Source organism: Coregonus lavaretus, assembly GCF_964263955.1.
Source record: "Coregonus lavaretus genome assembly, contig: HAP1_SCAFFOLD_224, whole genome shotgun sequence".
Classification (NCBI taxonomy): domain Eukaryota; kingdom Metazoa; phylum Chordata; class Actinopteri; order Salmoniformes; family Salmonidae; genus Coregonus; species Coregonus lavaretus.
Genome location: NW_028158475.1, coordinates 658,722 through 671,992, shown reverse-complemented (window position 1 = coordinate 671,992; position 13,271 = coordinate 658,722). Strand labels below are relative to the sequence as shown.

The 13,271-nt window shown below is 45.3% G+C and overlaps 1 protein-coding gene across 1 annotated transcript; it reads left to right on the top strand.

Moving 5' to 3' along the window:
* Nucleotides 1–9,358: 9,358 nt before the first annotated feature.
* Nucleotides 9,359–12,535, top strand: LOC311123973 (ATP-sensitive inward rectifier potassium channel 12-like; the record flags this gene model as incomplete). The annotated part of the gene is made up of 2 exons (XM_084198189.1): nt 9,359–9,450; nt 10,903–12,535. 2 exons carry the CDS (start codon nt 9,359–9,361, stop codon nt 12,533–12,535), a joined length of 1,725 nt encoding a protein of 574 aa, XP_084054315.1.
* Between the last annotated feature and the right edge of the window lie 736 nt (nt 12,536–13,271).

Genomic DNA, 13,271 nt, shown 5'->3' with positions numbered 1-13,271 from the left:
ACACTCCACAGAGCTGGGCTTTATGGAAGAGTGGCCAGAAAAAAGCCATTGCTTAAAGAGAAAAATAAGCAAACACGTTTGGTGTTCGCCAAAAGCTATGTGGGAGACTCCCCAAACATATGGAAGAAGGTACTCTGGTCAGATGAGACTAAAATTGAGCTTTTTGGCCATCAAGGAAAACGCTATGTCTGGCGCAAACCCAACACTTCTCATCACCCCGAGAACACCATCCCCACAGTGAAGCATGGTGGTGGCAGCATCATGCTGTGGGGATGTTTTTCATCGGCAGGGACTGGGAAACTGATCAGAATTGAAGGAATGATGGATGGCGCTAAATACAGGGAAATTCTTGAGGGAAACCTGTTTCAGTCTTCCAGAGATTTGAGACTGGGACGGAGGTTCACCTTCCAGCAGGACAATAACTCTAAGCATACTGCTAAAGCAACACTTGAGTGGTTTAAGGGGAAACATTGAAATGTCTTGGAATGGCCTAGTCAAAGCCCAGACCTCAATCCAATTGAGAATCTGTGTCAAGACTTCCTCCGAAGCTGCCTCTTCTCCTTGTTCGGGCAGGCTTCGGCGTTCGTCGTCACCGGCCTTCTAGCCTCTGCCGCTCCTCATCTCATCATTCCATTTGTTTTGTCTTGTTTATTACACACACCTGGTTCATATCCCCTCATCTGTACATGTATGAGTATTCCCTCTGCCCCCCTTGTCTTTGTGTGTGATTGTTTATTGTGGAGGTTATTATAGCTCGGTGGAGCTATATGGTATTTTGTATCACTGGGATATTCACCCGTGTGCCTTGTTTTCTCCAGTGCGCCGTATTACCGCACTGGAGTGTTTTACGCATTGCTGCGTACTGCTGTCTTACCGAATAAACAATTTATTCTGTGATTTACCCTCCTGCGTCTGACTCCGTCCAAATCACCCGCCACAATCTGTGGTATGACTTAAAGATTGCTGTACACCAGCGGAACCAATCCAACTTGAAGGAGCTGGAGCAGTTTTGCCTTGAAGAATGTGCAAAAATCCCAGTGGCTAGATGTGTCAAGCTTACAAACCCCAAGTGACTTGCAGCTCTAATTGCTGCAAAAGGTGGCTCTACAAAGTATTGACTTTGGGGGGGGGGGGGGAGGGGGTGAATAGTTATGCACGCTCAAGTTTTTTTGTCTTATTTCTTGTTCGTTTCACACAAAAAATGTTTTTGCATATTCAAAGTGGTAGGCATGTTGTGTAAATCAAATGATACAAACCCCCCAAACATCCATTTTAATTCCAGGTTGTAAGGCAACAAAATAGGAAAAATGCCAAGGGGGGTGAATACTTTCGCAAGCCACTGTATACTTCTATTCATTTTTTCAACTGGTATGGGCTACCTTCAGAGTCTTGTGAGGCTTGTGGGGGTCATAGAGCAAAGCGGAGAACACCATCATGTTTGTGAGAGTCTCTTCTTTCCATAGAGTGGTCATATTAGTTCAGACACTACAGACGTTTTTGTGAGAAGACCGATCTTCGGGATGTCTCATGGTCTGATAAACACCGCTGTAGCTCGGCCACCTTCCACCACAGATGCGGAAAACCACCATTGGTGGATGCGGTGGATTTAGATGCAGCCCATGGAAAAAACAGATATCTCCATCTTAATCAGACAGATTTTGATGGGTATTTGTATTATTATGTTAATTAAATTTCCATGGGGTGCTGACATTGAAACTAGCTTAAAGGGATGGAACAGTACCAATTCAGTGCAATAAAAACATGCTATTGGCTACTGAGCGAACTGAGAGCATTTAAAATATACTTATCTTTTATGGCACTGCATTGCTCATCTAATGGCCTAGACTAGCTGACCAATCATAGAGGCTACAAACTTTTTTAATCTAACAAGCAAGACCAGCATTTTGCCTGTGAGGAAAAGCTTCCCTTTATTAAACTCAAGTGGAACCCACACGCCTCAATGCCTTGGTTTGTTGAAGCGCTGGAGAAATCTGAGAGATAGCTCTTTTACAGGTCACCAAATGTCCCTTCGCATTGCTCTGAACTTAGTGAGATAGATTTGGACTAACATCCCCACTGAGGTTACATCATGAGTCCCCGCTGTGCCGAATATTTGAACTATATATATATATGACCAAAAAAACTGCCATCCACCACCCAAGTGCCTCATTCCCCCTCATTTTCACATAGAGATCTGTACCCATTTTGCAGTTTGTTCTAAATTTGATGGGAGTTCATTTAGCATGCCTGATCTTCATATGCATGCAGCATCACTTGCCTTCAATTCCTAGTCTGTCTTTCTTCCTAATTTGAAATCAATATAGACTTAGTTATGTAATTATTATGCCTGTAATGTATTCACCCTTGTAGAGTAACACTGGCCATTCTGTCCCTCTCTTTCTTCAGCCTCATTTCTTAAAAACATATTGACCTGGATCTGCTGGCTGTGAGGAATGAGGCGGCCTCCTGTTTCTAAATAAATTGGCTCTCACCGTGTACGGGAGGGAGTCATCAGGACTGGAGCAGAGTCTAAGGAAAACACAAAATAGCTTGTGTCAGTTCAAACACTACATTTACATTTAATAATGAAACTTATAAGGCTTTTTAAGGATATTGTTTATTATTTTGGCCGCATGTCAAATTTTAACTCATGTTGCTGACCTAAAAATCTCCCAAAAGCAGGTGCAGGTGAAAAAATGAGAAATAGATGGAGGTGAAGGAGAGAAAGGTGGATGAGGGAGAGAGAGAGCAAGAGAGAGAGAAGGGGGGATAGAGGGAATGAGAGAGAGAGAGAGAGAGAGAGAGAGAAGGGGGGGATAGTGGGAACGAGAGAGAGAGGGAGAGCGAGAGACAGAGAGGGAAAGAGGAGAGGGGGGGATAGAGGGAACGAGAGAGAGGGAGAGCGAGAGACAGAGAGGGAAAGAGGAGAGAGAGAGAGAGAGAGAGAGAGAGAGAGAGAGAGAGAGAGGAGAGAGAAGAGAGAGAGAGAGAGAGAGAGAGAGACGAGGAGAGAGAGAGAGAGAGAGAGAGAGAAGAGAGAGAGAGAGAGAGAGAGAGAGAGAGAAGAGAGAGAGAGAGAGAGAGAGAGAGAGAGAGAGAGAGAGAGAGAGAGAAAAAAAAAATAGATATGCAGGAGCAGTGGTTTGATGCCTTGAGCAAGGTGTGCTTATGAAAAAGTGTTAATATCTTATGTGATATCTTACTCCAGCCAGCCTCAGTCAGACAGATTAAGGTTATTAATACACAGACACACAGATGGTCATTTCATTTCTGTCAGTGGGGCAGGTGTAATGGAAGCAGTATCCCACCTTCCCTTCTCTTTGTTTCAGTCAGAATAGCATAGAGTAGAGTAGAATAGAATAGAATAGAGTAGAGTAGAATATAGTAGAATATAATAACATAGAACAGAGTAGAGTATGGTAGAGTAGAGTAGAGTAGACTAGAGTAGAATTACCTGGATTGAACAACAAATCAAAAATATTCCTACTGTAACTTTTCCTTGTGTCTTTCCAATTTTTTTTAGGCCTAACTACTCCCACTCAAAACAACAGTAAACAAACAGAAAGATAATTTCCCTCTTGTAAATTAGTTGCATCATCCTTGTTCTGCCGTCTTCTAGAATCTAAACCCACCCACGCATTCCTTCCCCACTACCACTCCATTTAGGGCTCTATTCAATCTGTATCGCGGAAGTTCAGTGTTACAGCGTGATTGACTCGCATTGACTCGCAGCTTGATTGACTCGCATTGACTCGCAGCATAATTGTCTCGCATTAGCTGAGACTGCATTCACGGTAAACGCTGCATATGTCGGCTCAATCGAAAAGTACCCTTACATTTCTATAGCGCAATCTGTGACGCTTCAGGGATAGAGCCCCTAATCCCTCTTGACCTTGACCTACACTGTTGATTCACCCGTTCTACGATCTCGCTCTCCATCTCTCTCTCTTTCTCTCTCTTCCTCTCTCTGTCCCCCCCCCCCCACCCCCCCACCCCTCTCTCTCCCTATCTCTCTCTCTCTGTCTTTCTCTTCCCCTCTCTCTAGGTACATTGAACACCCACCTCTTCTGGCTGAAGAGAACTTGGGTTTTAAAAATAAATCGGTTCAAAGGTATAATTTCAGAGAAATGTTTGCTTGAGAGACAAGTAAGAGAGAGATAGGAAATAAGAAAGGTTTCCATAGAAACTATCGAGTTGCATATAATTGTGGTCTGTCTGAAATACTGTAACTAACTATATTTCCCTGCAAAAAAAGAGACATTGCCGACGCCAATACAAATATTAATTATAAATTAAACTATGAACAGTAGTGTCTTTGATATAAATGAGAAAGTTGGATGAACTTATTGCAGCTAGGAGAAAGTTATTCAGGTATCCATCGCTAGTTCAGTAGTCTCCCTGTGGTAAAAAATATTGGTCTAATCAATGACAAAGCACATGAGGTGGTGGTTGTTAGCAGGGTGCTGAGACTGGTCTGGAGGCTAACTGTATGTGACAGCCAGCCAGGCAGGCCACGGAAGGGTGGTGATAGTTCGAGGAGTATCCGTTTTCCGTTTTAGTCTGTTTCAGCACCTCCTCTCTGGACAGCTCCACAATGCAACACTGGATCCGATTTCAATTCCCTGTTTTCACTAGCTTAGTAGGGAGACTGTTTCTTACCCCACACCCCCTCTTCAGTTGGTTTGTTACGTATATATGTAGAATCATAATTTGACCTATATTGTCGCAATAAAATAATCCTGCAGCAACGGGATTTGAACGTTTATGCCATAATGTTGTTTGATCGGTGGTTAGGACATTAGCTGGCCAAAAGTAGGCTACATGAAAAGTGCAATACTGTTAATATAACCGTGTGTTAGTGTGTGTTTTCGGTGAATTTATGTAAATCACGAAGCTCATCTGGATTTCCTGCAGTACAATAAAATTCTCAGCAACAAAAGAGTGATCAAATTAAGAATCTACATTTGTAAATGCGACTCTAACATTACATGATGTCTGTATTTGTCAACAACAGGGATATTTAATCAACCACCTTCCTGTCATTGCCTTTTTATAGTAGGCCTATTTCTATAAGTATATTCACAGTTCAATAATACAGCTTCAAACTCGCACAAAGATAGGCAGCTCACATGTACAGCCTAACACTGATCTAAATTCACTGAAAATCCGAGCAAAGCATAGCAAGGTGTTGTCTTCTCTGGAGGCCAGTCTAATAAAAATCTGTGGCGCGGGCGGTAAATAATAGGGATGCACACCTACACTCTCAGGAACACAACTCCACGTAAACGGGGACATAATCAAAGTGACAAGCGCTCCATCCCTCCCGCCCGCCCTCTCTCTCCCACCCACAGCTAGCAAGGGACAGAGAGATGTGCCGTGCGCACCTCACACACAGGGTTCGAGCGCTTATTGAGTGAAGTGCGAGTCCAACAGAGAGAACGAATGCGAGCAGTTGAGTGGGATGCAAATGAAGCAATAAAACTGAACATTGGAAGAATATTAGGATTAAAAGACAAAAAGTTTCAAAATGAACGTCATGAGTCAATGAAACGGGCTGCAAAAAAAGGAATTCGTAGAGAGAGGACAGAACATTAAGGATGTGTTTTATTTTTTATTTTGGAGAGAATGTCAACGTTGTTTTTCAAGTAGCTAAGAACATTGCCATTCAAAAGGTGAGTATGTATTCTAATCACTGACAGTTTTTACATAGGCAACAACAATTTTCCATTGACAGGACAAGTTGTCATGAACTTGACCTGTTTTTCTTTTAGATTGGTTGGTTTTTAGGTTGGCTAGTCGAGGAGGCTTTGTTGTTTTTAACATGCAAGGTTTCGATGAAGCTCACTTCATACACTAGTTACGGCCCCGAAATAAACTGCAGAGTAATCTTGTCTGTTTTCACCAGTATTATGTCACGACATGAACTCCTCGCCCTGTAGAGCGCAGTGAAACCTGTTATTTTCTGCTGTTCACTGTCCTTCAGACAAACACTGTAAAAGGATCAATGAATCCGCCAACGTAACACATTGTTCTGGCCTATAACGTCAATCAACTGTAAATGATGCACAGACAAATCCTAATTATGTGCCATATTTGATTGACTAGGCCGTAGGTGATGTATCATGCCAGTTTGGATATCCTGAGAGGGTTGACTCAAAATTAGATCAGATATGGACACATAATAGATATATACACATAATTCCTATATTCAAACATTCTTCTTTCCTACATGCGCGGAACAGATTTCAGCACTGGACAGCTCTACACGTCAGCATCAACTTTGATATAGTTTAGCAAGTGCGTAGGCCTACCCTGCACTGTGTTATAAAAAAGGATCTAATTTTAGTTTATCATTGGCTATTAAAAGAATGGGATATCTCGTCACCCCATCATTTTTCACAGATATGGGAAGGCCATGGTTTTTACACAATAATGTGCATTCATGATAGACGTGCAGATCGTACATATTTGAATGAGATATTGTGTTCAAAGAGCTCCCATCAAAGCCTTTAAAAAAGACATAACATTCCCCCCTCCCTATTACTTGCCTACAATAACGTCTGCCATAATCATGTAGAACAATGCCTTATTTAGTGATGAAGACGCCATAATGCCACCAATCACTGGATCAAAAGTAACACACCATCCTCTGATGTCATAATCTCTATACCTCCATTCTTTCTTCCCTTCATCCATCCATCCCTGACAAGTGCATGCCCTCCCCTGTGCTGTCACCTAAACTCTTCACTTTCTTTTTCCTTTTTTTCTCTCCTTTAATGTCAGTCTCAGATTAAAGAAGAACATATAAACCAGGTCGCTTGACTGCATCCACCTTTCATATCACAGTTTGGATTAGGAGATTACTACACATGCACATGCAATCGCAAACGCACGTGCGTACACACACACACACACACACACACACACACACACACACACACACACACACACACACACATACACACACACACACACACACACACACACCACACACACACACACATACACATTCACACACACACACATAAACATACACACACATACACACATACACACACACATACACACACACACAAACATTCATCCATTCATATTAATTTACCCTGGGATTAAGTGTTTCCGGATTCGAGGCATTTCTGAGCTGCCTATATATTGACAATTTCAGGCCCTAAATGTATTGTGTTGTGTAGAGCTCTGTTGTGGAGTAGGTTAAATATCTGGGTCTTTACGCGCGCATGTGTGGTGTGTGTGTGTGTGTTTGTGCCTGTCTCTGTTCTGTGTGAGTGTGATTCAGTTTTACCCACATTGAAGTGAATCAGTCCTGTATGTGACTCAGTCACTCAGGAGAGCACTTACACCTCTGGTGCCTCTACCCTCGCGCTCCACCTCGGCGGTGGTGCCTCGTGCTAAATCATCCTGCTCGACACGGCAAATCAGAGCGTTGAGGAGGGAAAGAGGTTTCCTATGGAAACAGCTAATAACTATCATCAACATTTAATTACTCCTGCTCTCCCTCAGGGACTAGTGGTTCCTGACTGTCTGTCTGCGTCCTAAGTGACACCCTATTCCCTATATAGTGCATTGCGTTCGACCAGAGCCATATGAGCTCTGATCTAAAGTAGTGCACTATGTAGAGAATAGGTTGCCCATTTTCGTCCTATCTCTACATATATTCTACAAAGTGTTCTAGATCTGCAGTACATCTATATGTGTTGGAAGCCTCTAATGCTGAAGATGCTGATATGGTTAACAGTATGGCTACATTCTGAGTCTCACGTCTCAATGGCAATCAGGTTGACCCGAAAATACTACTGTTTCTGAATCTGTGGCGATGGATTCATCATGATCTGGCATAATCCCATAGCCTCTCAAACTGAGAACTCAAGCTGTCACAGTCTTCCATTCAGATGCATTATTCTTCTCCTCCAACCTAACTCAGATACACATTCTTGTCCAATCAAACTCCCAGGATCCTCAGGAAGTGGCATGGGTAGACCTGATACGTGTGACCCTGGTGAACACTGTGTACACTGAAGACTCTAAGACACAGTGGCACTGGTGTGATGTTGTCAATAAGTCACATCAGCCCCCCTGGATCTCTCTCTCTCTCTCTCTCTCTCTCTCTCTCTCTCTCTCTCTCTCTCCTCTCTCTCTCTCTCTCTCTCTCTCTCTCTCTCTCTCTCTCATCTCTCACTCTCTCTCTCTCTCTCTTCTCTCTCTCTCTCTCTCCTCTCTCTCTCTCTCTCACTCTCTCTCTCTCTCTCTCTCTCTCTCTCTCTCTCTCTCTCTCTCTCTCTCTCAGCGCCTTTGGTCCAGCTGCTACAGTAGTTGACATGTAACAATGCTGACGTCATCTATCCCAGCCTCTTACTGAGGATTTAAGTTGGGAAGGATCCTGGATCCTCAATCCGGCCAATAAGCACACGGCAGGAGCAACATCTGTCCATCTGCTGTGTGTGCTGTGTGTGTATTTGGGAGGAAGAAAATTGCCATAGACTGTCACGCAAAGGTAAAAAAACAACCCTGCTAAATCCTGTCAGTCTGTGGACAGTGTGTGTGTGCTGTTTGTGTGTGTGTGTGTGTGTGTGTGTGTGTGTGTGTGTATGTGTGTGCACTCGCGCTCAAGTCTGTGTGTTTTAATAAATGCGTGCTGACGTATGTCGAAGTGTCAGTTTCGTTGACCCAACAGTGATGTCACATCGCCTTTGTAAGCTACTGTAGTTGGACATGTATTTTCTACACATAGCTAACTCCACACCTCACGTCAAACCATCCAGTGCTGCTGTTCTATTGTGTGCAGCTACAAACCTGTTATGCTGTTATGCAACACTTTCCCTTGGTCGCCCTGATAGCCTAGCGATCACATAATGGGTACTAGCTCTAACCCACTACGTCACCCGGCCTCTAACCCTGTCATCAAGCCAAACACCAGATCAATTGTTCCCTTAACAGTAGATCAACACAGATTCCCCTCTCTTTTAGACCTTTGGCCCCTCCTCTGTCTGTTAGTGTGTTCCACCCCATGCTGACATAAAGGGCCCTCAGGCGACCGTCTACGAGGACTCAATCTATAACCATCATGATGAATATTTGTCTATTTTTCTTCACGGATGAAGAGAGTTGACTATCCCACCCTTCTCCTGCAGGACATGTATAGATGTAGGAATACTGTGCATGGGGTGCTGTGATTCTGAATGACCTGCAAAATTCTTACTGTTCTCTGATTTGCTGTCATTCCAGGAAATGCATCAGAAGGAGGCGACGCTGATATCTCCAAGGGGTCCTTAGACCTGAGGCTGCTGTCCTCCTGCCCCCTCTGCCCTCTGCCCACACCCTCCTACCAACCTGGTCTCTTTTAATGGTTGGCACTGGCCACCGCGGCCCTGATTACTTCCCACACAGACACAGCCTGATGATCACTGGTGCCATGGGAGCGGTGCGAGTCAACAGGTAGGACTGGGGAATAGGACAATCAGCTCATTTTCTGCCCCTTTTTCTGCCTCTAAAAGCCTGTCCTTGTTGTCTATTCTTGGACTATTAGCTATTCTTCTTGGAATGTTATAAAAGAAACCTGGTATTCGCTGCTCTGTACTCAATTTTAACTCTTCAGTTTTAAAGCTGTAATATGTCACCTTTTGGGCAACCCGACCAAATTCACATAGAAATGTGAGTTATAGATCTGTCATTCTCATTGAAAGCAAGTCTAAGAAGCAGTAGATCTGTTCTATGTGCGATATTGCTATGCTTCCTGTGCTTAAGTTTCGTTTTTGCGTATTTTACTTTCGGTTTTGTACACCAGCTTCAAACAGCTCAAAATATTATATTTTTGGTTATGGTTATGGAAAATATATTTCACAATGATTTAGATGGTATAATGATTCTCTACACATTGACTGCTTGTGTTGTCACATAAACTGAAATTAGCAAACTATTTGAATTTTAGCAACCAGAAAATGATGGAGCAATTTCTGCATAGTTCACCTTTAAAGGTCCAATGCAGCTGTTTTTATCCCAATATCAAATCATTTCTGGGTAACCTTACTGAGAGTAATTTCTCAAGCAACATTTTTGCTAGGACTGTCTGGGAGTGGTCTGAGTGTGGAGGGGAAAACTGAAAACTAGCTGTTATTGGCTGAAAGGTTTGGAACTCTCCTTCTTATCAGCATATTAACTAATTTACCGCCTAGTGATGTTGCCAGTCAGGCCAAAACTCCATCCAAGCAAAACACGGTGAAATTTCAGGCGGTCTTTTCAAACAGCTCTTACACTAAAAGCGCATTATCATAATTGTCACAATTTCACAGTATTATTCCAACCTCATAGTGTGGAAATATTTACACTTAGTGTACAAAACATTAAGGAAACCTGCTCTTTCCATGACATAGACTGACCAGGTGAAAGCTGGGGAGGAGACAGGTTAAAGAAGGATTTTTAAGCCTTGAAACAATTGAGACATGGATTGTGTATGTGTGCCATTCAGAGGGTGAATGGGCAGGAACAAATATTGAAGTGCCTTTGAACGGGGTATGGTAGTAGGTGCCAGGCGCACCAGTTTGTGTCAAGAACTACAAAGCTGCTGGGTTTTTCATGCTCAACAGTTTCCCGTGTGTATCATGAATGGCCCACCACCCAAAGGACATCCAGGCAACTTCACACAACAGTGGGAAGCATTGGAGTCCACATTATCCAGCATTCCTGTGGAGCGCTTTTCACAACTTGTAGAGGCCATGCAACTTAATATTAGGAAGGTGTTCCTAATGTTTGGTATACTCAGAGTATAAAACACAGGAAAGTCATGTTTTTGACTGCACTGGGACTTTATCTCTTAAACCTGCCATATCTATCTCCTTCACCCTCCTCTCTAAACTCATGTATTTTGTTGTGGTTTTTGTTTCACATCAGATACAGCATCGTAGCCACCGATGAAGACCACTTCAAGATCTCCACCCTGGGCCTCCACAACGGCCATGGTCCCCTGATGCACCACACCCTGACTGGGAGGGGGATGGGGGGCGGAGGGGGTGGTGGTGGTGGTGGTGGAGGGTCAGAAGGAGGAGGAGGAGGCGGCAGCTCATTAGCCCTGCGAGCAACGGAGCCTGTCCACAATGGCCGCCAGATCTCCACGGCGGGGCCCAACCATGTCCGGAGCCGCTTTGTGAAGAAGAACGGCCAGTGCAACGTGGTTTTCCACAACATGGAAGACAAGACGAAACACTACCTGGCCGACATATTTACCACCTGCGTGGACATCCGCTGGCGCTACATGCTGCTCCTTTTCACCTCTACCTTCCTTCTCTCCTGGTTCGTCTTCGGTGTGGTCTTCTGGGGCGTGGCCCTGGCCCATGGGGACTTCGACCTTCGACCCGGCCTGGGAGAGGGGCCTCTGGCCAGCTTGGAGGGAGGAGGGGTGGAGTGGAAGCCCTGCATCCTACACGTCCAGGGCTTCGTAGGGGCTTTTCTCTTCTCCATAGAGACCCAGACCACCATTGGGTACGGGTTCCGCTGCGTCACAGAGGAGTGTCCGGCGGCGGTGGCTACGGTGGTGGTCCAGTCCATTGTGGGCTGCATCATCGACTCCTTCATGATCGGAACCATCATGGCCAAGATGGTTCGACCTAAGAAGCGGGCGCAGACCTTGCTGTTCTCGCACCACGCGGTCATCTCCATGCGGGACGGGAAGCTGTGCCTGATGTTTCGCCTGGGGAACATGAGGAAAAGCCACATCGTGGAGGCCCACGTCCGGGCGCAGCTCATCCGGCCGCACGTCACTGCTGAGGGCGAGTACCTCCCCATGGAGCAGACGGACATCGACGTGGGCTACGACGAGGGCCTGGACCGCCTCTTCCTGGTGTCTCCACTGGTCGTGGTCCACGAGATCAACGAGAACAGCCCGCTGTACTGTATGAGCAGCGCCGACCTGGCGACGGAGGACTTTGAGATCGTGGTGATCCTGGAGGGGATGGTGGAGGCCACGGCCATGACCACCCAGGCCCGCTCCTCCTACCTGGCCAGGGAGATCCTGTGGGGCCACCGCTTCGAGCCTGTTGTCTTCGAGAAGGAGCACCGCTACCAGGTGGACTACTCCCGCTTCCACAAGACCTATGAGGTGCCGGCTACTCCACACTGCAGCGCCAGGGAGCTCCGGGAGATGACGGGTCGATCCCGCTCCCCCTCGTCCGCCTCCGGCTCCAGTTCTACCCGGTCAGTGTCCCCTCTCGGCCCCAAGTCCTCCGGCCTCCACCTCTTGCCTCCGCACTCCCCCAGCGCCTTCTGCTACGAGAACGAGGTGGCCCTGTGCTGCGGGGAGGAGGAGGGGGACGAGGTGGGGGAGATGGGGGTGATGCTGGGGGGGAGGGATGACGGGGAGGGGGAGGAGAGGGACGTACAGCTAGACATTTTCCAGGAGAGGTTTCAGGACCAGGTAGCGGTGGACATGAACATGCTGTGTGTGCTGGACATGGACAATCAGATTGACAGGCTGCAGCCGGCTATAGCTCTTGATGCGCTGGGCTTCAGGAGGGAATCAGGAGTGTAGTGACTGATTCACACTATAGAGTCAAACTGAGACAAGACAAGCCTGCGCTGGCCTGGTTACACATCCACTATAGTTTCTGGAACCGTGCTGGAAAGGACATTGTGAAAGGAAAATGTCCAAGCCAGCCAGGGCCATAGCTACATATGAGGACGAGGTCCAGACCTAGTTAATTTATTCAAAGGTTTGGGGTCACTTAGACATTTCCTTAGAGTGTCTAGTTTGACAAACAGACGCCTCACAGGTCCTCAACTGGCAGCTTCATTATATAGTACCCGCAAAATACCAGTCTCAACGTCAACAGTGAAGAGACGACTCCGGGATGCTGACCTTCTAGGCAGTGTTGCAAAGAAAGCCATATCTCAGACTGGCCAATAAAAATAAAAGATTAAGATGGGCAGTCTGAGATAGGGCTTTTTCTTTGCAACTCTGCCTAGAAGGTCCCACTCCTCTTTCTATTCTGGTTAGAGCCAGTTTTATTGCTTCTTTAATCAGCACAACAGTTTTCAGCTGTGCTAACATAATTGCAAAAGGGTTTTCTAATGATCAATTAGTCTTTTACATTTTAGTCATTTAGCAGACACTCTTATCCAGAGCGACTTACAGTTAGTGAGTGCATAATAAAAAAAAATTCAGCTACAATAGCCATTTACAACATTAACAATGTCTACACTGTATTTCTGATCAATTTGATGTTATTTTAATCGACAAAAGAATTGCTTTTCTTTCGAAAACAAGG